Genomic DNA, 25,295 nt, shown 5'->3' on the forward strand with positions numbered 1-25,295 from the left:
CCATTTTTAATCTTCTGAGACATCTCCATACTTTTTTCCACAGTGGCTACACCAGTCTGCATTCCCACCAACAGTGCAAAAGACTTCCCCCTTCTCCACATCCTCGCCAGCACTTGTTTGCTAATTTATTGATGATGGCCATTTGACAGGTGTGAGATAATATCTCATTGTGGTTTTAATATTCATGTCTCTGATGATTAGTCACTTAGTGATGGTGAGCATCTTTTTATATGTCTATTGGCCATCTATATGACCTCTTTGGAGAAGTATATATTTAGGTCTTTTGTACATGTCTCATTTGGGTTGTTTGTTTTCTTGGTGTTGAGTTTTATAAGTTCTTTATAAGTTTTGGATATTAACCCCTTATCACATGTATTGGCAAATATGTTCTCCTATTCTGTGGGTTGTCTTTTTATTTTGCTGATGATTTCCTCATCTGTGCAAAAATTTTTAGTTTTATATAGTCCCATTTGTTTATTTTTTCTTTTGTTTCACTTGCCTGGGGATATAGATAGATAAAATATTGCTATAAGCAATGTCCAAGATTTTGCTGCCTATGTTTTCTTCTAGGAGTTTTACGGTTTGGGGTCTCATTTAAGTCTTTGATCTATTTTGAATTTATTATTGTGTGTGGTATAAGAAAGTGGTCTAATTTTACTTTTCTGTATGCATCTGTCCAATTTTCCCAACAACATTTATTGAATAAATTATTTTTAGTCCATTGTATGTGCTTGCTCCTTCTTTTGAATATTAACTGACTATAAAGGTGTGGGTTTATTTATGTGTTCTCTATTCTGTTCCATTGATCTAGGTGTCTGTTTTTATGCCAGTACCTTGTTGTTTTGATTACTATGGTCTTATAGTATTATTTCACATCAGGTAGTGTGATTCCTCCAACTCTGTTCCATTTTCTCAGGATTGCTCTTGCTATGTGGGACCTTTTGAGGTCCCATATAAATTTTGGAAATATTTTTTAAGTTCTATGAAGTATGTCATTGGAATCTTGATAGGAATTTCATTAAATCTATAGATTGCTTTGGGTAGTATGGACATTATAATGATGTTAATTCTTCCTATCCATGAACATAGTATGTGCTTCCAATTATTTGTATCTTCTTCAATTTGTTTCTTCAGTGTCTTATAATTTTCCAAGTACAGATCTTTTACCTCCTTCATTATGCTTATTCCTAGGTATTTTATCCTTTTTGAAGCAATCACTAATGGGATTTTCTTAATTTCCCTTTCTGTTAGTTTGTTATTGGCATATAAAAATGAAACTGAACCCTGGCTGGTATGGCTCAGTGGATTGAGCACTGGACTGTGAAGCAAAAAGAAAACTGATTTCTGGGTATTAATTTGTATTTTGTGCTTTGCTGAATTCATTTATCAGTGCTTGTAGTTTCCTGGTGGCATCTTTGGGATTTTCTATGTATTGTATCATGTCATCAGCAAATAATAATGGTTTTACTTCTTCTGTTCCAATTTGGATGCCTTTTATTTATTCTTCTTGTCTAATTGCTGTGGCTAGAACTTCCAGTAGCACGTTGAATAAGAAAGGTGAGAGCGGACATCCTTGTCTGCCCTCTATCTTAAGGGGAATGCTTGTAGATTTTTTAGTATAATGCTGGCAGTAGGTTTGTCATATATAACTTTTATTATATTTAGGTATATTCCCTCTAGTCCCACTTTGCAGAGAGTTTTTTTAATCGTAAATAGGTGCTGGATTTTATCAAATGTTTTTTCTGCATCTATCAATATGGTCATGTGGTTTTTATCCTTCTTTTTTTGTTTATGTGGTTTACTAGGATTATATCCTCTTGTTGGATTGTTCCTTTTATCATTATGTAGTGCCTTTCTTTGTCGCTTACTATAGCTTTGGTTTTTAAGTCTGGATATAAGTACTGCTACCCCAGCTTTTTATTCCTTCCATTTTCATGAAATACCTTTTTCTATCCCTTTTAGTTTGTGTATATCTTTCTATTGGAGATAGGTTTCTTAAGAGGCAGCATATACAGAGGTCTTGTTTTCTTGCCCATTCAGCCACCCTTTGTCTTTAGGTTGGAGCATTTAAGCCATTTACATTTAAGGTGATTATTTATAGACACATATTTAGTTACCATTTTATTGCTGGAGTATTTTCCTCTGTTTCTTTTTTTTTCTTTCTCTCTCTTTTTCTTCTCCTTTCCGAAGCAAACCCTTTAACATTTGTTGCAGTACTGGGTTAGTGTTAACAAACTCCTTCAGCTTTTTCTTATCTGGGAAGCTCCTTATTTCTCCTTCGATTTTAAATGATAGTTTTACTGGGTAAAGTAGACTCGGTTTCAGGTCTTTGCTTTTCATCACCTTGAATGTTTCACACTACTCCCTTCTAGCCTGAAATGTTTCTGTTGAGTAATAAGATACCAGTCTAATTGGTGCTCCCTTATAGGTAATTACCTGCTTTTCTCTTATGGCTTTTAAGATTCTCTCCTTGTCTTTAAGCCTTATCATTTTAACTCTTTTGTGTCTCGGCTTAGGCCTCTTTGGGTCCAACTTTGGGACTCTCCGAGCTTCCTGGATTGGTGTGACTTTCTCATTCACCAGATTAAGGAATTTTTCAGTCATTATTTCTTCAAACATGTTCTTGATTTCTTTCTTGCTCTCTTCTCCTTTTAGTATTCCCATGATGTGGTTATTGGTACAGTTCATGTTGTCCAAAATATTTTTTAAGCATTCCTCATTTTTGTAAATTCTTTTTCTTTTTGCTACTCTTCCTTGGTGGGGTTCTTTCCTACTTCGTCTTCCAAAATACTGATTTGATCCTCTGCTTCATCTAACCTACTGTTTATCCCTTCAAGTGTATTATTTATTTCAGATATGGCATTCTATATTTCTGACTGGCCCTTTTTTCTGGTTTCTATGTCTTTTTTAAATGCTGTTGAGTATCCTTATAATGATTATTCTAAATTCTCTATCTGATAAATTACTTGCCTCCATTTTATGTGGTTCGTCTTCTGGACAGTTCTCTTGTTCTTGCATTTTAGTTCTGTTTCTTTGTATTCCTATTTTGGCTGCTTTGTATTCTCTGCCTTAGTTGTTAAACTAATCACCTTAAGCTGTAGTCAGCAGCAGGGCTTAAGCACCACAGGTTGGGGCAGAGTAATTTTTGTGGATGGGGCTATTGCCTTCCCTCACACTGATATCACTGGGAGAGAAGTGCTCTGCTTGAGAAAGATGGCTCTTGCAGAATGGGGAATGACAGCACAGCCATCCTGGCAGCTGTTCCTTCAGTTATTTCCCCCGAGCCACCAAACTCAGACTCTCCTCAAGCATCTCTAGTCCACTCTGCCCTCCCCCTGTGAAAGCCCAGAGTAAGTGGCTGAAAATGAAATTTTGTGTGTCATCTCTTTAAGAGGCTCTCTGAGGTCTCCAAACATCTCTCCCTGGCAGACAGAAACCCCCTTGCTTTTCACAGCTGGATGCTATCTGGGTTCCTTTCTGGCTCTGGTGCTATAGGCTAGGAAGCCCAGCTTGGGGTTTAGATCCTACACTTCTCAGAGGCAACCCCCTGGTTGCTGAAATATCCCTCTGGAACCTCAGCTGCATTTTGTGGGAGCCCAGCCAACCCTCTTGTGACTCCTCTGCACTCCCTAGCAGTCTCATTTTGGTGAAGTGGTTTCTTCTGTCTGTCCTTGGTAATAAGGCTTCTCTCTGGCTAGTGTTCACTTGGTTATTCAGGATGATTTCTCTACAATTTAGTTGTAATTCCAGATTGGTCCAGGGAGAAAGTTAGTGTAGCTGCCACTTAATCCTCCACCATTTTGGGGGATCAGTACTATTCTTTCTTGATACTGTAGCTTTATAGAATGTCTTATAGTTGAACAGTGTGCATATTTGCTTTTTTCACAAATATTTTGGGTGTTCTTTTTTCTCCTTTTTATATATATTTTAGGATGAGCTTTTGATGGCTACAATAATTTCTGCATGGATTTTGATTGGGATTATGCAAATCTATATAGATTCTTTTGATAAAAATTGTTATTTGAACTATACTGAATTATACAACTCTTAAGCTTTGAATGTCTCTCCATTTATTTAGGTATTTTTGATATGTTTTATCAACATATTGTACTTCTTAGTCTACAGATGCTGATCATGTTTTGTTAGGTTTATACCAAGTCTTTAATAGTTTTAGCTGTAATAAATGGATTTAGTCTTTAGCTATTATAAATGGATTTAAAGTTTTGGGGGATTTCAAATTTTCATAGCTAATCAATAGAAATACTACTGACTTTTATAAACTGGTATGTGTTCTGTGATCTTATTAAACTCGTTACTTTTAGGATTTTTTGTTTGTTGTTTATTTTATATATTCCATGATATGTTCTGTATAGACAATGATATTTGTGAGTAGAGATAATTTTAGTGTTTTCTTTCCAATTTAAATGTCTTTTTTTCCCCTTGCCTTCTTGAAATGGCTAGAAATTGAAGTATGGTATTAAATAAGAGTTGTGAAAGCATACATCCTTGTCTCGCTCATTATGTTAGTGCAACAGAATTTCGTATCTTAACATAGAATGATGCAACCCATAAGTTTTTTTATAGGCAATCTTTATCAAATGAGGAAGTTGAGTTCTATTACTAATTTGCTGAGGGGTTTTAAAATTTTAATTTAATGTTGAAATTTGTCGAATGCTTTTTATGCCTCTATTGATATGATTGTGTGACTTTTATTTTTAAGCCTGTTAGCCTGGTGAATTATATTAATTGATTTTCAACTATTGAGTCAGTCTTTCATTGCTGGGATAAATTTCACTTGGTTGCAATGCATTATTGTTTTTATATATTGATTTTTAAAAAACGGTAATTTTTCTTTTTCTGGTCTGCTTTGTATGGTAATTATATAGCAATTCTTTTATGGATAATTAATGTTTTATGTATACTGTTCAACCTTTTATTAATATCTGTTTCCATTCATTCATTTTTAATCTATTTGGATAATTATGTTTCCTCTGGATTTTCTGTAGATAGGAAATAGTTGGGTTTTGTTTTTATTTTTATCCAATCTGAAGATCTCTATCTTTTAACTGGCATTTTTTAGATAATTTACATTTAAATTAATTATTGATATATTTATACTTGTCTACTAGTTTATTAGATTTGTTTCTTTTCTCATTTTTAGTCTTTCCCATATCATCTTTTTTCTTTTAAGGCATTTGGTTCTTTTTGTAACTTCTGTTTTTTTCCTGAGCAATTCTGTTCCCATTTATTGTAAAAGTGTCTGCCTATACTTTCTGGGCCATTTATTACTTTTATCTTGAATGTGCAAAGATGTGCTCTGTGTAACAGATTTCTTAATAATAATTGTGTCATCACCCTCTTACCCCAGGTGTTATTCCTAGGTGACCCATGAGAGTCTATGGGAAATTTCCATACATCAGTAGCCAGGCACTCACTCCATAGATGAGAAATAAGGAAAAGGATTTTTCCCTGTTTATAAAGAGGAAGGAGGCAGCTATATATTTCACCCCTATTGAAAGAGTCTCCTTTGAAACCTGATTGCCCGAATCCAAAATTCAGCTCTTTGATATGTACATAAATTATCTCCAGGAGCCAGATCACCAGTTGTGTTCAAATTTTACAACCTAGAAATGCTTCCAAGTTCTGAGGCTTTATCTTTTTGACATGTAAATACCTAGGAAAGTGGTAAGCCAGCCTCCTTGGCACTTTGGGAGTTTGACCTAGGGATCTACTCTAGGCTGTAATCAATTGGCCCTGGGAAACTAGAAAAGTTTTATTATCTTGTTAGAGCAGAGCAGTTAACTAGACAAATAACTATATCTCTAATTCTCTGAGTATTTGAAAATTCTCAGGAGGGTAGGACTTTTTACCGGAGAAAATCAGGAATGTTTTATTTCCCCACAGTTGTAATAGCTGCATTACAGTATTTGTCCAGTGATTTTAATATTTGGGTCATCTTTGGTTTAACATCTGTTGATAGTCTTTTTTTCTTAACTGGTATTTAGATTTTCCTCATTTTTTAAATGTCCCGTAATTTTAGATTTTATCCTGGATATTTTGAATGTTACCTGTGAGAGTCTGGATTCTGTTTAAACCATCTGGATTTGTGGTCATGATTTTTCATTGTACCATGTGGTCAACTTAGTTAAGATAAGACCGCACCTCTTTACCCACTATCTGTGGACTTGTTTCAAAGTCAACTTAGTTTTCAAAGCCGTTCCAGCACTACTCTGGTTCATCTCACATGTGTCTCTCCCAAAGGTCACTCTGAAGCTCAGTTAAGTGTCCTCTGTGTTGATTCTGTTACTGAACTAAAGAGGTTTATTTGCCTGTGCACATTAAAGCCAAATCAAGTGTGAATAGGAATTTGCAACCAAGGAAGTAAAGGTTATTTTAAGAAAACAATGCCACTTCCAGAGTCACAGGTACACTCTTGGTAAAAGACCTGGCTCCCCGATGGCTTTCATGAGATGGGTTATATAGGGGAAGATCATTAATCATGGTGACTAAGGGAGTTAGGGTCTTAGTCAGGGCCATGGTCTCTACTGTTTGGTTGGTGCTATGGTAGAGGTAGTTGATCATTTTGCGTCTGGTCCTGATATCAGTCTTGGTGTCATATCATCTAATTTAGCAAGGATCTGGTCAGTGGGCTCGTTCTACTTTTCTGGGTTTGGCGCTGAATCACAACTGAGGTCTGGATGTTATCTTTTAAAAAATTTTTCTTTTATTTTTTCATGTTTTTAATTTTATTTTATTGTATTTTTCCATTATCATTAGTCTCCTCATACCTGCTCCCACAATCACCACATCGTTGTTTATGTCCACGAGTTCTTTTTCTTTTTGGCTCAGTCCTTTTACCCCTAGCATTCTCTCCACCCCTTAGCAGTCAACTTGCTTTCTAACTATCATTCTGTCCCCATTTTCCTTATTGGTTCAGTTTGTTCATTAGATTCCACATATGAGTGAAATCATATGGTATTTTTCTTTCTCTGACTGGTTTATTTCAGTTAACATAATATTCTCCAGGTCCATCCATACTGTTGCAAAGGGTAAAATTTCTTTTCTTTTTTTTATGGCTGAGTAGTATTCCATTGTATAAATGTCCCATAGTTGTTTTATCCACTCATCTATTGATGTACACTTGGGCTGCTTCCACTAAAAAGTTTTCACACAGCAAAGGAAAACATCAACAAAATAAATAGACAACCCACAGAATGGGAGAAAATACTCTCCCATACATCTGACAGGGGTTGATACCCAAAATTTATAAAGACCTTACAAAACTCAACATCAAATAAAAAACAACCCAATTAAAAAATGGGCAAAGGACCTGAATAGACATTTCTCCAAAGAGTACCTACATATGGCCAATAGACATGAAAAGATGCTCAAAGTCATTAATCATCAGAGAAATGCAAATTAAAACCACAAAGAGATACCATCTCACACCTGTCAGAATGGCTATCATTCAGTAAATCAACAAACAACAAGTGCTGGTGAGGATGTGGAGAAAGGGAAACCCTTTTGCACTGTTGGTGGGAGTGCAGATTGGTGCGGCCACTATGGAAAGTGGTATAGAGATACCTCAAAAAATTAAAAATGGATCTGCCTTTTGACCCAGTGATCCCATTTCTGGGAATATAGCCAAAGGAACCCAAAACACTAATTTGAAAGAACATAAGCACCCCTATGTTCATTGCAGCATTATTTATCTAGAGGTTATCTTTAGTTTGATGAAACTCTGTCTCCATGGTAAATGGACCTGAGGCTTTGTTCCTAAGATTGCTTAGTGGTGGCCAGGGCCTCATTGTCCGAGGACATAAGGATGAAAGGAGTGGTAGAGCACAGGAGAAGACAGGTAAGTCAGGGTCCTGGATGAGGCCAGTTTGAGTCAACAGGAAAGGAGAAAAGCTCATATTAAAAAATGAAGTTTCTGCATGGTTATAATTCTGGTTGGATTCGTGCATACACAAATTCAGGTTAGGGGCAGGGCTTCTTACACAGATAGGAGGTACCCCTTTCTCTAGCTCCTGTCTCACAAGCTGTTCCTCAGTTTTTGATCCCCGAGGCTCCCCTTTCTACTCTTTTGTGAAGAGTTCTAGGGCTTTAGTGCTCAGTCCTGCAAGGTCTATCTGTACAGTGTCCCTGGGGAGAGAAAGGAACTCTGTCTCCTTGCTAGCACTCACCTGGTATAGGGCAAGTCGAATCGACAGGGATCCGATCTCAGGGACTGGACGGCAGCTGGTGGGGAAGGCAAGTGGCACTGCGTGTCTCCAGCCTACCTCGGTGCAGGATGTGGAGAGTCAACAAGGTTGCTACAGTTCTGTAGGGAGGAAAAGGGGCACTGCACCGTTGCTGGTATTCATCTGGGGTAGGAAGGACAAAAACAAACTAATTCTGTGCCCCAGTTCCTCTACTTTTTCCTGGACCTCTGGCTAGACAGTGCATGCATTTCCTGGGGATTTTCTGTCTGTATTCATTGGAAATTCCACATTTCGGGCTATTCTAGTACTCAGGTCAGAATATTTTGGAGGCAAAACCAGCCAACAAACAAACCATAACAACAATAAAAATCTCCAAACCAACCAACAAACAACATGGAAGACTCACTATCAGGTTGTCTCCCATGTTCTGACAGTTCTGACAGAATCTTCTGGTCTGTAATTTAGCCCAGAGTTTTTCATCACAAATAGTGGAAGTGATAAGGTGGGGCGTATTTATTCCACCTTTTTCAGAACCAAACTCAGGGTAGTTTAAACAGAGTGGGGCAAACTGCATTTTAAATGAAAGCAAATATTTAAAGTAGGATGATTAAAAGTGAAGTGCGATCAAATATGCAGAATCCAGGTTTAGTTCCCTCCCTCATATTAAAAGATGCTCACCTTATTTAAAGGATGCACATATCTTCAGCCTAAATTTAAGAGCTTAACACTTATTGTCATGTGGCTTCTTTGAAAGTGACACAGATGTTATTTGAATAAAAGGATAGAATTTTATAAAATGATTTGAAATACATGACTTTTATGTGCAATCATAATATTATCTTGTTTTTAATGGACTCTGGAGTCTGTGATAAGCTGAAATTGAAATTTATGCTTCATGAATTTTAATGTGTTGTGAAAAGGTGGTTCTGGTTGCATGGACTTTTAATTTCTTGATTGTAGGAGAGTACTTCTAATATTTACTTGCATTTCTGACAGACTCACCTAATCAAAATATGGAGATTACATATGTCCAGACCTTAATATCAGTCAGAATTCTTTGTGTGTCTATTTTTAGAATGAAAGAAATATCAACCTATTTAAATATATACTGTTCTTTAATATGTTTCTACTGACATTCTTATTACAGTATGTATCAATAGAGTGAGGCAGGCAAAAGGTAGGCAGTTAAGAGGGCAAAATTGAAAAACTGTGCTAGAATCGATGACATTTAACAGAATTTTGTCACTAAGTGTGGGAGTGCGTACAGCATATAAAAGGACACCTCTCAGCCTTCAAGCCTTTTTTTAATTGCTTTTCTATTACAGTTGTCCCAATTTCCCCCCTTTTTTCTCCTCTGCCCACCCCCACCCACACTCCCACAATTAATCCCTGCCCTGCTGTCCATGTCTGTGGGTCATTCACCCATGTCCTTTGACTTGTCCCTTCCTCTTCTTTCCACCATTATCCCCCTTCATTCCACCATTATTCCCCTCCAATCCCCTCTATAAATTAAGTGATTATTTATTGTATATTTATGTGTAATAAGAAAATAGTGTCTCAATTCATATCAAGTTTGTCTTATCTATATTGGAATTTTAGAGACAGGTGTAAATTAACATTCTTTATTGGCTTCTCCTTTGCTCTTAGCACAATTGCTTAACTGATAATTAATATTCATGTGATATGTTTATGTTGATGCCATAACTAACTTTATTAAAGTGCAAAAATCTTACTTGATATTTAAATACTTTTCCAGGATTCTCACTAGTGAAAGCTAGCTTTCATTTTGACTTTTGAAAAATAAAGCTTGAGTGTCCTAATTTGTTGGAAGTCTCATTTGTATAAATTAAAAGTAGATTGATTTTTTTTATGTATAGTGAAGATATCTGTGCTTTTCCAGTTTCTCAAAGTAAAATTTGACAAGGGTATTACCTCCCATAAGACTTAATCAAACAGAAATTCTATTAAAACTACTATATCAAAAATATTCCAGGAAACCCTATGTAATATTCTTTACTCATCATAAGAAAATAGAGTCCTAGAATAGCTTTTATGAATCTAAGAGGACACTATCCTTGTAGATAGCAACATGTGTGAGGGGGAGCCTTCTGTAACTGTTAAATAATAATCATATCTATTTGAATGGTTGATTAATCTTTAAAAGCCTAGTATCTAGCTAGACATTTGGGACACTTTGATGGAAATTAAAGGAAATTGGATCGAAAATCTGCTAGTTTATGCCTTCTGAACCACAGTTAGTGGGAGTCAATGTGGTCCTTCCTGCTTGGTTCGCTTTCACAGGTCTGGGCAGACCTTTTCATGCAAAGACATATCTCCAGGGAGTAACTTGGGCTTCCTGTTTCATCGTTTCTCTGCTAGCTTAAGCTTCAGTTTGTTAAATAATCCTCGTAATATCTTTAGGAACTTGCAGATCTGGGGTTAAAATATTGCATGTAAAATCCAGAACAGTGTTCACATATAATTTGTCTTTTGAAGGTTGTTGTGACCAATGTGTCATTGTTTGCTTTCCCAGGTAGCTATTCTGTTCATTATTTTAGGAATGATTTCTTCAAATTGACTATATTTCTGTAAAGTACATATTCAACAGAGAAAAAGCATTCCTCTTTTTCAGCTCCTTAAATCTGATGAGGCTGCATGATTTAAATGATTTTTTTAAATGAAAATACTTAAAAACAGAATTGAAAAACTTAAGTAATATAGCCCACTAAAGGTGCAACCTTTTAAATTAGTTAAAGTGTACACAAAAATGGCAGTACACCAGTAACAATGAATGACATACATTTATCAGACCTATCAACATAACCTTTATATACTCACTTTTGGTGAGACAGTTACCATTGAAGTTGTATGTTTTGCAGAGGGGAGTGTTCCTACCTATTAATCAAGGATGCTTCATACAATTTATACAGAGGGAACGTGTGAACGTGGTGTTTGGTTATTTACCCCTGCAGGACATTTGGCTGGCTTTTGCCCCTCAAATATTGCCAATACATATTTTGATGCTTTTGTTTTTAAAGATTCAGCTATTGAAATCAGTATTTACATACCAATATCATTGATGGGGCCAATAGGAAAAGCTGTCTCCTTTTTTTTATAGTATCTTTTTAACACTGATAGATGAATATAATATTTTATCCACTATGTTAATAAACCCCACTTACATGCAATTATAGAAAGGGATTGTTTCTCATGTATTTTTAAGAATTTAGGCACAGGTGGTGAAAGTGGGAAGCTTTGACATTATAGAGAACTGTGTTATGTATTATTTCTGATTTTAAAATACTCCCTGCCTTTAGAGAAAACCAGTCAACATTTTCCCATCCACTTTTAAAACTGCTAAGACTGAGGATGAAAACATGGTGAACTTAAAATAGCAAAATGAAAGAACAGCAAACTGGAAGTTTTGATGTTTAATTTAGTTTAAATTACACTCACATTGGTTAGATGACAAAACATCTGCATGAATGACTTTTTTTTTTACAGTGATTTGAACTGATATCTTGGCATTCAAAAACTCAGGTATAGAGGCTTATGGCACCAGTGAATACTTTAATAAATGCTTTTTGACAATTATAACTCTGGTTAGCCAGGTAAAAGAGTTTATCTCTACTCACTAAAATGAGAATAGTAAATCAGAATTGTAGGGTTGAGACTATCCCATCTATATCCCATCTACTAAGACAAAGTATATATTCTCTTCCATGAAATGGTGACTGACTGTACTAACTACCAAAACAAATTTTTGGCTGTAAAATTTGTTTCTACTCCTAACGCACGGACCTAAAAAGTAAATAAGACCTTAACAGATGGCAAAGCTGTTGGGAGCATTTTGAGAGCTCAGACTGACACAGTGGGAGAACGTAGCATTGCATGGCTGGTATAGTGTTCATCTCGAAGAAGCTTTTAGTCAGCCCCGACTAATGGAAAGAGGGCATGGATGTCATTTTTTAAAAAGATTTTTATTTACTTTTAGCGAGAGGAGAAGGGAGGGAGAAAGCGAGGGAGAGAAACATCAATGTGCAAGAGAAACGTCGATCAGTTGCCTCTCGCGCACCCTCATTCGGGGACCTGGCCCGCAACCCAGGCATGTGCTCTGACCAGGAAACAAACTGACGACCTTTTGATTCCTGGAATGATGCCCACTCCACTGAGCCACTCCAGCACGGGCTGGACATCTTTACCTTAGCAGTGAAATTAATAAAACATATACTAAAAAATTATTTATTTAACACATCCTACCTTCAGCCCTGTAGAAGTAAAAAGCTATGTGGATGAGAACCCTTACAACTCAATACTTGAGTGGACGCTAACAATAGGATATAGGAGAAATGTTGATTTGTATGTTTAATTAGGGCCATGTGAGGTAGTACACTGTGTTTGTACCAAACATTCCAGCAGTTCATTGAGTTTTCCAGGAGTTCAGAAGAGAGGACATTCATTTTCAGCTTGGCTTAATCAAAAGGAAAAAAATTTCTTCATGCAAAGTATGGGACTTGAAAGTGAAATGCCCCAGGCTCTGTTTATTTTTCTCCTACCTGTCTGGTTGTGTCTAGTTTACCAGCTGCTGCTTCTTCATGTAGCCGTTCACTGTTGGAGTTCCTTAAGGCTCTCACTCTTCTCATTGCTTTTCCTAATCTCATCCACATCCACAGCCTTCATTAGCCTGTATACATTAATGGCATCCAAATACATGTCTCTAGATTGAGACTCTCCCCAGCTCCGACTGCATTCACTCAGATGTTTCAAGGGTACTTCAATAAAACATCTCCAGGACATATTACGTGCTCTTTCTTCTCAAACCTAGCCCTCGCTAGCACTTTCTTACTTAGAAAATGATTCCACTATCCAACCACCTGCTCAACCAAACACACAGAATCATTATTAATGCTTCTGCCTTCTCCATGCTCCATATCCAATTTATCATCAAATTGTTTCCATTTTACTTCTAAATAAACTCTGTAATTTTCACTCCCACTACCATTTCCTTAGTCCACTATAGTAGCCTCTCCTGTGGTTTCAGTGCACAAGCTCTGATACTTGCTCCTAAGTATCCTCCCTGTATTCTCCACTATGAGACAAGTTTGTGTTTTTCAAATCCACTTTGAAGTGAAAAAAGCCCATCTGAGAAGGCTCTATAGTGTTCTGGAAAAGGACTCAGGAGACAGTAAAAAGATCATGGATTGCCAGAGGTTAGCGGGGAGTGACGGATGAATAGGCAGAGCACAGGGGATATTTAGGGCAATGAAGCTATTCTGTAAAATGTTATAATGGTGGCTACATGTCCTAAAACACATAAAATGTACAATACCAAGAGTGAACTCTAAAGTAAACTATGGGCTACGGTGTTCATGATGTGTCAATGTTGGTTCATCAGTTGTAACAAATACACAACTGCAGTGAGGGGTCTTGATGGTGGAGAAGGCTGTTTATAAACTGGGAGAAGGTATGTGGGAACTTTTTTACTTCAGCTCAATTTTCTACGAATCTAAAACTACTCTAAAAAATAAAGTTAATTTAAAAAATCCATTTGATCTTGCATCTCTTCCTCAGCTGCTGGAAGTGATTTATTACCTTCCCGGTGCTGCTAAAATAACAGTTGGGCACCTTTTGCACAGCCTCTCCTTCTGCAGCTCTCCGTCCTCACTCTGGCCCTGCTTCCCAGCCACACTGTTTCCCTCAGGTGTGAATGTACATGTGCAGTTCTTCGGCAGGGCTCTCTCCTCTTTGCTTAATCGCTGTCTACGAATCCTTTAGACCTGAGCTTATTGCTATTTCCTAAGGGAAGCCTTCTCTGAGATCAATATCCTTCTGCCAAATTTGTTACTTTTGCTCTATTTCACATACCAAAACCCAAGTTATTTTCTCAAAGCCCTTACCAGTTTTATATTTAGACATTTATCATAATTAAATATTTATGACTAGTTATTCATATTGCTCTCCCCCACTAGAGTATAAGCACCATGAGAGAGTGCTCAGCCTATTTTTGCTCCATTGAGCCTAGTGCAGTGGTTGGGAGCCAGGGAGTAGTTAATAAATACGTGCTGAATGAATGACTAGAAGAAGAATTGAGAACTGCCCAGTGAGCTGTTGGCATGCTGTTCGCTCTCTTCTCTAGCCATAAGAGATTTGTAGTCACTGAAATATATGTATTACTTTGTCCTCTCTGGTTGGATGGTCACTCAAGAAAAGAAATACTCTATTCTTTGCTTAATAACAGTTGCAAAAATAAAATCACTATGTATTTCGTCATGGGGCTGCCATGGACTCCTCCTGTAGGTGTGCTTATGGTAGCCAGCAGCATGAGGCCATCTATTTTCAGAGGTCTGTTGCAACCTGCTTACATGTAGTGTCCACTGCGTATTCTCCCTGACTTCATCAATGATGATTGAGATGAAGAAACTATTCCCTTACTTTCCAGGTACCCTAAGCAATTTGTCTTAATTACTGTCGGCCTTTGGTGAGTGACTACAGTGGGGATCCTAACCATTCACCCCTGTAGTAATAATGTGAATCGTGAATTAGTAGCTGTGGGTTTTTTGAGTTCTCTGACATGTACTTATTTTCCCAATTAAAATAACTTACACATACACATTAATGAGTGATTTTCCTTCTTACAGTCGGTCCTTTCCCATGGCACTGTTGCTGACTGTGCTGTTGTTGGCAAAGAAGATCCTTTGAAAGGCCATGTCCCCCTAGCCCTCTGCGTGTTGAGAAAAGGTGAGAAGAGCTGTCCTCCCTGACTGTTTGGGCCCTGAATGATTAAGATTAATTCAGTGCTTACCATCTGAACTTTCTCTCTAGGTATAAATACAACTGAGGAACAAGTTTTGGAAGAAATTGTGAAACATGTTAGACAGAGCATTGGCCCTGTGGCTGCTTTTCGAAGCGCAGTTTTTGTCAAACAGTTACCCAAAACTAGATCTGGCAAAATTCCCCGGTCAGCTTTGTCTGCCCTTGTCAATGGCAAGCCTTACAAGGTAAATTTTTAAGGATGTTTAATGCTGGGTTCTGAAAAGGTTTTTCTCCATTTCATTGACATCAGCAAAGCTTTTATTTTTTTATTTTTTTGTATATAAATGAAAATATTTTGTTTATTTGTTTATCGATTTATTTTTTTATTGTTCAAATACATTTGTCTCCACCTTCCCGCCACCACTTTTCCCTGCCCCCTCCCCCACCTCCCTCCCTCAGTCCTTCCCCACTCTGGCTTTGTCCAGGGGTCCTTTATACATGTTCCTTGACTTGACCCTTCCCTTCCCTTTCCCCGCCCCCCGCTTCCCTCTTGACTCTGTTGGTTTCTTTTTTCTTTCAATGTTTCAGCAAAGCTTTTAAAAATGGTTCTCAAGCATTGAATTGTACCCCTACAACACATATCATAGAATTTTTTTAAAATGGTGAGAAGTTGCATAGTCACTCTTTCTGTAGGAACAAAGGTTTTGGAAAAACAAAGATTAATCAAAACCATATGCTTTGAGAATACAAGAATTCATGTGTGAAAATATTCTTACTATTAGCAAATATGTCAGTTAAATTCAAGCACACTGGTGGAAACTCAACCTTATTGAATTAAAAGTACATTTTCCTTCATTGTAGTCATTAGTAGCTATTAGTGAGAAAGCAAGTAATGGAGGTTGGCTATACATGTTTAAACTCTTCTAATTGATACATATGCTAATTGTATTGAGTTAAAATTATTTTAGGAAATTTTAGGCTGATCCAAGCATATATATTTTTTAAAATTTGTAAGTTATACATGCATAGGTATACATATTTTTATAGTAGAGTAGTTGTATGAGCAAATGCAAAAAAAAATATATTTATTTTCTTTCTATAGAGGCACATTGAAAGCCCCGTAACAGGAATTCTGGAGAAAGTAGTACTGAGGACCAATAGTTTTGCTAATGGAACAGTTTATGTTATCACCCTGGAAACTGTAGATATTAATACATTTTAAAATCTTAGGTTCAAAGATTCCTATTTTTGAATATTTCCATATGAGTATTATAAGATAATGGGGAACACAACATTGCATATAATGATTTAATCACAGAGAGGGTGAAAGAGCTTCAAGGAGGTGCGTTCACATGTCTCTCCCTTTTTCTCCTGTTCCAGATAACGCCTACAATTGAAGACCCCAGCATTTTCAGGCACATAGAGGAAGTGCTGAAGCAGGCATCATGACTTTTTGAGTCGATTTTTCTTATTGAAGTCAAGTTTTTTTGAATTACATCCCAGGAATAAATATTTAAATAGAAATTACTAGAAAAATGAAATGTGAATTGTGAAGCTTGGTCTAAAAAAACACACTGGAAGACTAGTGAAAGATCTGCGCCTTCTGTTTGATTAGAACCAGTTAGCATTGCTATCAGTTATCTGTAACATGACTCATTATAGGTTGTCCAGCATTTTAATTTTAGAAAAATTAATGTATGATTTTTAAAAAGTATACTCCCCCTCCCAGAAAAAGCATTTTAATTGAAAGTGACATTAATATAGAGCCACTTCCTAAAAACAGAAATCTGCAGCGTTGGCCCAAAACCTAAAACTCAAGTTACAGTTAGAAAATAATTGTAATTTTTCTTACGGAAATTTGCCATGTTTTCTAATATTTTTGAGATGCCCGCATGCATGGTCATCATCTAATTAGATGATTTCTAGGTAGGAGGGCCCGGTTAGTCATTTCCTGAGGGAAGACTGACTGCCAGGGTACAGCTCTGTGGTCAGCTCATTTGTTATTTGGTCAAGGGGAATTGCCTGCCTGTAGCAGAACACAGGCCCCTGTCCTTTCTCTCGGTCATGGAGAGGAGGGTTCCTGGAGCCCCTCCTCCTGTCTCTGTTCTTAGCTGACTGCTCTCAATGATTCCAGCTTCTTAAGGAAACAAGAAAATGATGTAGAAAGGAGGTGGGCTGGCTAAGAAAGCTCTTCAGGAAGAAATGTAAAGCTTTTACATTATGCTAAGAGAAACAAACAAACAAATCCAGATTTTTATGTAAAATTTCTCATTTTAAATAACCCACTAAAACAATATTGTGACATCCAAGTACATTGTTCCATTTAAGCTTCTATAAAACTATTGAGAATTATTTTTTAAAAAATTGAAAATGAGTCTTTCTTAATAAGCTTATGGTAATGCGCCAATTAACCAGACTAGAGAGTTGCAGATAATTATTTGGTTTACATAGGATTGGGCATGTTATCAGTCAACAAAGAATACATTTACACACAACAATATGCCATGCCCATTGAGTCTTCAATGGTGCTGAAATACTCCTTAATCCTTCAGTCCATCAGGAATATTAGTCTCAAGAGCAGCTGTCCTAACATAATAATCTGGGTACTTAAAAAATATGTTAGAAATAATAGATTAAGAGCTTATTTACTTACTTGTTTTATAAAAATTGCTTACAAACTGTGTAAAGACATTTTGAAAATGTGAGTTTTATTTGGATCATAAACTATAATATCAATGACTTCAAGTAAATTCCTATTTGCTTAAGTTGGCTTCCTGATTGTTACACCTGGAAACAATATAGTCATCCTACTTGTTCTTTGTTGATTATTTTAATAATCTGAATTAAACCAACTAGATAGACACTCCGTTTAGACTTTGAAGCTCTTGGGTTCCTTAAAACTATAGCTTCTATTTGGGTACATTTAATCTGCTATCCCATCTGTAATCTTAACAAATAATCCATTTTCCATGTCTTAGCATTTAATTTTTTTACCTTACATTTTCATATAAAATTCAATTAATTTGAAATGACAAATTCTTCATCTGAAAATGTATTATTTGCAAGGTATAACCTCAAGGTATATTGTACAGATGCAAGAAATGTGTAAAGGTACATCTTTGGTCCTCTTGCGCATTTTTCCTGGTAATCACACGTAAAGGGGACACTTCACCAAGCAGACTTGAGTTGCTTTCCAGTTGAGTGAGAAGAAAACAATGCACGAAACTGGGAAAGTGGCTTTTTCTTGTATCTAATTGAGGAAATTTATCTCCTTTGCAGGGTCAGAGAAAGTACTGTTACTTTCATATTGATAAATGTGGGTGGGGCAAGAGAGACACTGAAGCCGTCAGATTGTTTCAATTTTGGAAGAAAAAAGGAATTTCCTATTTTAATATTTTTATCATAAAGCACTTTTACTACATAGTACCTAAAATGTTCCAAATGAAATGTATATTTAAAAATAACAATATAATATTACTAAAAATCCAATCATATTTAAGTCTGCTGGAATAAATTCTCTATGATTCTCTTTCATATTTCCTTTTTTTTTTTTACTGTAAGGCATTGGAAAAAAATATAAATATTTTCTTTTACAATTTATAGTTTTTCAATTAATTGAGTTATTTTGCTCATGAAAATATATTGAGTATATGCAAGCAAGACCTGTTTTACATTTAAAAAGCATCTTGATTTATATAAAGTTGTATTTGAAAAGACTTTGATCATTAAAAATGTGAAAATTCATAGTGTTGATAAATGGCCATTAAATGGATTTTTAAATGGATTAAATGGACTTTAGAATCTGGCAGATATTATCCTATACATTAAAGAGTATTTTATGCTTTTTTGAGACAAGTAGCTGGATCTTTTTTTATCCCTGTATATTTGAGTCTATTATAAATGATTAATATTTCTTGCTGGTGATCTCTATCTTGTATGAGTAGACGCAAATCTAGTTTATATTGTTATAATATCATAGTTTCTAATTATATTTCACTTTTGTAAGTCAACATCCCCATGTTCGGATGAGCTGCAGAAGCTCTTTCCCATTGTTCCCGTCCAGGCAACGTTTCCGGAAAATTTAAAATCACTCTCATAAGGAAGTTTAGTACTCCCCCTTGTGGCCGGCCCACTTTTGAAGAAAGTCCCTAAAAGAACAATTCTAAGTAAATTGTTAAACTTTATGTGACCAGAAAACAAAGCTTAAACAAAGAACTGGAAGTATTCTTTTTTTTTTATTGACAATGGAGAGGGTTTCTGTTACCATTACCTTTTGACTGAATCTGTTTAAACAAAAATAGACATCAAAACAAATGTAATGTACGTGCAAACATAGCAAATTAAATACAAAAAAGAAATTACTAATGACAGGTCTTGCGCTTCATAAGATCAAACAGCAGAAAATCAGCAATTAGATAAATGTATCTTTAAATAGGTTTTACTTTGAAATCTCCCATATAAACAAAGAATAAACAACAGTAACACCACCAAATAAAGCCACAGGGAAGAAATTACTCTTCTATACTTTATACACTATATATGTTAATCGTTCTGTCTCTCGTTTATTTCCTCTGATAAGATTGACTTCAGGGAAGTCAAAACAAGGCTATCTTGGCTAAAAGCTTATAACATTAGACAGGAGTCCGGCTATTGCCCTGTTACACGGACAAAAGGGAGGGGCTTGGGGGTTTTGTTTTCTTCCGGTGGAAACGAGCTCAGACTCTGCAGTGGCGATGTTCACTGAACAGTGCTGGCTGGCGGTTCAAGATATTTGAATGAGCATGTGGTTCTTAGCAAAGAATTTCTTTTTTATTGGTCCACAGGTAACAAGAGAAGATAATGGTTTTTTTCTTTATAAATTTTTTTAAATAATTGTTTTGACTCTTGTAAACAGTTTGGCTTTGTTTTGTATTGAAAAGGAGATCGAGCCATCACAGTGCTATTTCTAAGGATAGAGGACGTCCCTGATTGCCTTTAAAGGTCTGTTTTTGGCTCCAGTTCCAGGTTAAATCATTCTTTTTTACATGATCAGAGGCAGGTTTTCAGCTTTAAGTATTGACAGACTTGAAGGTGAAATGTGGAGGCATGAAACATGCTTCCAAGAAACATCAATTTGACTGTTATAATTCAAAAACTGTAAAAATGGTGGAATGGTAAAATACAAACAGTACTGGGTATTGTCAAATGTTTGCACTAGAGACTCCATGAACCATATATTTTATTTTTTAAAAAATCATATTTATATCCATTTACATAAGACTTACACATTTAAAAAGAAATACATACACAGTAATACATAAAAGCCTAGTATATTACAATAAAACATGAAAAACAAGTGGCTCCATTTCATAAAAGCATCTCTTGTACAGAATTTATGATGTGGATGATGTTTATTATTCAAATGACTTAAGCATTTTCTTACAATTGTCGTAAACTAATCAAACTTAATATGTGACTTCCCCCAAAATCACATTTTCAATTTAATAAACCATTACTTGTGGTTATTCCCTTAGAATTCGGTCCTCACAAAGGTGTCCGCTGCTCATCTTCGATGGTAGAGCACTTTAGGTAGGGTAGACTGAAAAGACGACATCTAGAATATTTAATGGACAGCATTAGTTCAGTGTACGGTCCCAGGCGGGGAAATCCACCCACTGCGCGCCCCCGCCCCGCCCCCCCTCCCCCGGTGTCCCTGCATGCAGCCTGCCTCCTCCTGTCCCGAGAGAATGAATAGGGTATCAGCTAGGATGTAGCCAACAGGTGTACGTAATGAACATTTGCTCTTCTCCAATTTTGTGCAGGCAACGTTAATAAATAATACTTGCTCAATTCTGTGGGAAGTATGGCAGTAATACTTTCAAAAAGGTGTTAACAGAAAATGTTAGCAGTTCTTTGGAAAAATGTATGGCTTTGTCATTCATCAAACTGGGTGTAGCTGACCTAACCCATAGACTAGATTTGTACTCTGGCTCATATATTTTAGAACTCTTATAAAGATACTTTAGTTTAATTGCAACAAAACATAATGACAATAAATGACATTTTAAAGACTCTGAGTCAGTGATGAGACATCATCCATTTTTTTTGTCATAATTTATTTAGGAAAAGTTCACAATTTTCCTGACACAAAATAAATAATAAATTTGTTTTTAATTACTTTAATAATGAAAGTGCTAATGTTTCATCAAAATAAAAATTGGTTGTCCTAGATTAACTGATGATAAATAAATACCTTTCTCCCAACTAATGGTAAAAACTAGGAAATATCAACTTGAATGCCATGCACAAAATACAGATTGCAAATAGTTACAGTTATTCCACCCATCAGTCAAGAGCTTAGAAGCAAGTACTACCCAGCATATTATATAGTCATTTGTAAGATAGTGAAGTATTCATTTCTGGGAAAATTATCATGTTATGTGTAGAAGCTATTACAAACAGCACTTTGGAAAGCCTCTTGTTTAGCCAAATTAGCCAAATTATTGTATACTTTAGATCATGCCTAATTAGATGCCAAATTGTATGCCGTAATTAAAATTTTAATACTAGGGTTTTAGATTCTGAAATTAAATCTCACATCTGAAGGTTTTTTGTTTTATCATCGGCAACTTCAAATAGTGACCTCAGTGAGGCAGGCAGCACACCAGCTCCCACATTAGGCCCCAAAGACCAACCATACAGTGTGTGGTGCTTTTAGTTCAAGGCAATGAATAAACAGCACAAGATGAGCTGTTCCTCTGCCTATAACTGCTTCCTCTTTGCTTCTCTGTGCACACGTTTTGTTCTAATTACTGCTCTAAAAAGCATTTTTCCAAAATATTAATTCACTGTAGATAGTAAAGTGTTTTTGGTAAAGCATGGTTTTAGGTTAAAAAATGTTTTATGAGCACTTGACATTTATAATGTAGGAAACCACAGGTTTACTAAGACTGCCAATAAAACTCAGTTTTGGTATGGATTTGGAAGTCAGTTCCATCAACTAGTATTTCTGTGAATAGAAATGCCTTGTATCTTATGGTTATGTATCAAGGTTTTCTGTTAGCCCTGTCTGCTATTCTTACAAAGTAATTTAACTTTCCCATGCGATAAGCCCAAGATACTTAAAATTCATATTTATTCTCAACAATTATATATCATGTTGATGAAAAACTACATCTTAAAAGTTCAAAATTTTCAGTTATACCTTTTTTAAAATATAAAATCACCTCCAAATCATTTTCCATCTCTGCCACTCTCTGACTCTGAAAACCACTCTCTGATTTCAGCTTCCTCTATATAAAATACTCACTTAAAAGTGTGTTATTCTGCAAGTGTCAAACTCTCTCATCAATAACTATTGCTACGTGCATCACTCTAAAATGTTACTGAAAGTAGAAGACTATGATAGCAACCTGCTGGCATGCACTAAGGTAGTCACAGGCCTCCACCAGACAGACCTTCAACGTCAGCTGACGGGTGGTGATAGGAAATCCTACATTAAAGTTAAAACAAAGATTCCTTTCTACCCTCTAGCAATTCAAAGGGGTTATCTCACTTCTGTACTGCTAGGCCATACCGAAGAGTATGGTGTATATTTACTGGTCTATGTAGGTTCCATTTTTGTGGGCATTTGTTTCTTTGTCAGCCAAGGAAAACTACTCACAGCAAGTCAGTGCTGCCTCCTTTGAGTGGCTGGTCAACATGAGTATGTGCGAACAGTGGAGTTGTCTAACCTCTGCAGCCTTGAAGAAGCAACTGCAAATGGAGAAAAGGGCTTTAGAGGGACTTGGATGATGGAGTACAAAATTTCAGATGAGAAAGATTTATTTTCCCTGCATGAAGGGATCCTGAACATCTTAGTAGGCATTCTTTCTCTCAGATGTAAGTCACTCATACTCCTTTTCTCTAGACCAAGTTACTAATGAAAACTTATTCCAGTGTGATTCAGCTGGGCTTTGGAGCTGTGGTTCCTCCTCAGGTGAAATATGTAACAAGAGCAGCTCCCCAGGGTGCTTCTGGTTTTGAAGCAAAGGTTGCTCTTGGAGAATTAAGTAGGGTGGATCTTTTCCCTTCTGAGTATTTGATGAGCTTCTGCACTAATTTTAATCATGTTAAATGCCTCATAAATTTTGCTAGCATGTTTCATAATATTAACAAGTTAGAAGAAATGTAAATCAAAGACCACAGTTTATATCAGAATTATAAGGGCCATGGTAACTGTAAACTTGAAAAGAATGATTCTAGGTGATTGTCTTAATAAAGAGAGTGGGCTATTTGTTTTTTAAAGGTTTGCCAGACAGAAATAACTTTGTGACTGCCATGTCTAATTGTCTCTCCCCGAGAATGGCTGGCTTCCTTTGTGAAGTACATAGCACAAGTCTAATGTCCACAGAAGGAAATGCTCACTGGAAAATTACTGTTGGTTTTGTGTTTGCTTAATTCTCTTCTCATGGTTGTGCTTGTTTATTTAAGGCCTACTAGCTTGGTCAAAGCTGGGGATATCTGATGAGTCTGAGTTTCTCAGATGAAGTATGAAACTTGAAATATTCAAACATGTGGGACGAGAGTGGAGTTCATTTCTGTTTACTACTTCTAACTAAAGGAATTATTTACTTTAGGTATAGAAGAGTAAAGAAACACAAAGCATGCAGATGTTTGTCACTGTTCCTAGATGTGGACATTAGCCAATATTGTCCTCAGAATATTATAAATCATTTTAAAAATGTGAATAAAGTGCCATGAATTCATGCATTAGCATTTTCGAAAGAGTCCGGGTCTGATGAAAGCAAAGTAAACTTCAAGCAGAGCAAACCAACTTAAGAAAACAATCCCCAAAAGCTATGCAAGGTCCGAGAACGATGCTAGCATTTGCTCAACAAGCTTTTCACTTTATAAGCAGAAATGCAAAACTTCTGTACCATCCGTTGTCATTTTCCTCGACTGCCCAGATGTGGTGGTTAACCTAAACCCGGCTGGCAGTGTTTCCGAGGACCCAGGCATCATGCTGATTCCATGCACTTCACGGGCAGGAAACTGCCTTCTCCAGGTCGACCCCCGCCTGAAATTCTTGTCATCACTCTGCCAGTAGAGAGTTAAAAACATGTAGCATTGATTATTTACATTCAGCCTGTAAAGTATACACACAGAATATTATGCTTTATTTTGAGAGTTCTATGGAGGACAAAAGGAAAATGCACGAAGCTTGAAATAAATGTTTTCATTAAAAAGTTTTCAAATCTAAGGTTTGTCATCTATACTAGTCAACACCTTTGAAAATCTAAAATAAAACTCTCAACTTTTTTTCCAAAAGGTATTTATTGAGGACGCTCTGTTGCACTTTATGTGGACTGGTTTTATGGTGTAAGATAATACACTTGGTGGAAAAAATATTGGCTCGTACACTCAGATAGCCATTTCATTAATTTTGCTTTTACATATACAAGAGCAATGTTCCAGGGAACCTATATTTCATATAGTCTGGCTCATGTGTGATACTATAACCTTTAGTCTGTGTAAGAAACACCATTTGTCACATGCTAGATTTTAGCCGATACAGAATTAACTTTTAATTTGTTGAAAAATGTGTGCAGTCTGGACACTATCTTTTTAATGCCTACATGCTCTTTACATGCCACTAAATGCACAATGTAACTCTGGCTGCTGATTCTATTACATATTGGTAAAATTTTTGCCACTCCTGGTATACACAATGTACCTGCACAGATACAATTATTTTCTCTACGTTGATAACCAGCAATAGGTAATTTAATATTCAATTAATATTATTCTTTGTATCTAATTCTAAGGAAAACATTAATCATTCTATGTAGACCTTACTTTTTTATATTACTAAATCTCCCATCCAGGGAAGGAGTGTCTATGCCCTCAGTATGTGTAGTTCCCCCTACTAACTCAGGTAACCTCATTTTAGCCTACAGGACTATTGATATTCAGTGTAAATTTATCACTGTTACCAGTAAGGAACACTATATGGGATTCTTCATAGACTGCTAATTTAAGTAACACACAAAGTCACTCTGGGAAAAATAAAATAATTTATGTAATTACATCTCTCCGCTGTTCTCTTAGAATTCTTATTATCAATATCTAAATTTTGTTCAGATTTGGTAGACATTTTATAGTTTAAAAAATGTCTGCTACTCCTCAACTGTTGGTTTTTTACGTTGCTTAGATCTCCAAATGTTTATTGATGCACAAAAGAAGCAAAATTCCACCAGTGCGGCCTCTCTGACTTCTTGATTCTTGGAGAAGCTGTTCCATAAACGTAAACATTCTTCAGCCTCTACACATCACTGCCTTACATTGTAAGGATACACAATTCCTACAACGAATGAGTTC

The 25,295-nt window shown here is 36.2% G+C and overlaps 2 protein-coding genes across 5 annotated transcripts in view; one reads left to right on the forward strand and one right to left on the reverse strand.

Annotated features, from left to right (window-relative positions):
* Positions 1-18,469, forward strand: part of ACSS3 (acyl-CoA synthetase short chain family member 3) — a 168,910-nt gene extending 150,441 nt beyond the window's left edge. The window contains exons 14-16 of the mRNA XM_054580162.1: positions 14,843-14,942; positions 15,027-15,202; positions 16,338-18,469. Of these exons, the coding sequence (XP_054436137.1) occupies positions 14,843-14,942; positions 15,027-15,202; positions 16,338-16,406 (345 nt within the window). The 3' untranslated portion in view covers positions 16,407-18,469. The remainder of the gene's footprint in view (positions 1-14,842; positions 14,943-15,026; positions 15,203-16,337) is intronic.
* Positions 18,470-19,190: 721 nt separating this feature from the next.
* The window catches only part of PPFIA2 (PTPRF interacting protein alpha 2), a 446,295-nt gene continuing 440,190 nt past the window's right edge, over positions 19,191-25,295 (reverse strand). For 3 of the 4 annotated variants that reach the window (XM_054580163.1, XM_054580167.1, XM_054580166.1), the window contains 3 exons: positions 23,855-24,014; positions 22,600-22,691; positions 19,191-20,550 (listed from right to left, as the gene is read on the reverse strand). In XM_054580163.1, coding sequence (XP_054436138.1) covers positions 22,633-22,691; positions 23,855-24,014 — 219 coding nt within the window. In that variant the 3' untranslated portion in view covers positions 19,191-20,550; positions 22,600-22,632. The remainder of the gene's footprint in view (positions 20,551-22,599; positions 22,692-23,854; positions 24,015-25,295) is intronic. The other variant, XM_054580164.1, reaches the window with a different exon arrangement.

The sequence above is a fragment of the Pteronotus mesoamericanus genome, unplaced genomic scaffold (assembly GCF_021234165.1).
Source record: "Pteronotus mesoamericanus isolate MK-2021 breed Mesoamerican mustached bat unplaced genomic scaffold, CSHL_Meso_final contig_56, whole genome shotgun sequence".
Classification (NCBI taxonomy): Eukaryota; Metazoa; Chordata; class Mammalia; order Chiroptera; family Mormoopidae; genus Pteronotus; species Pteronotus mesoamericanus.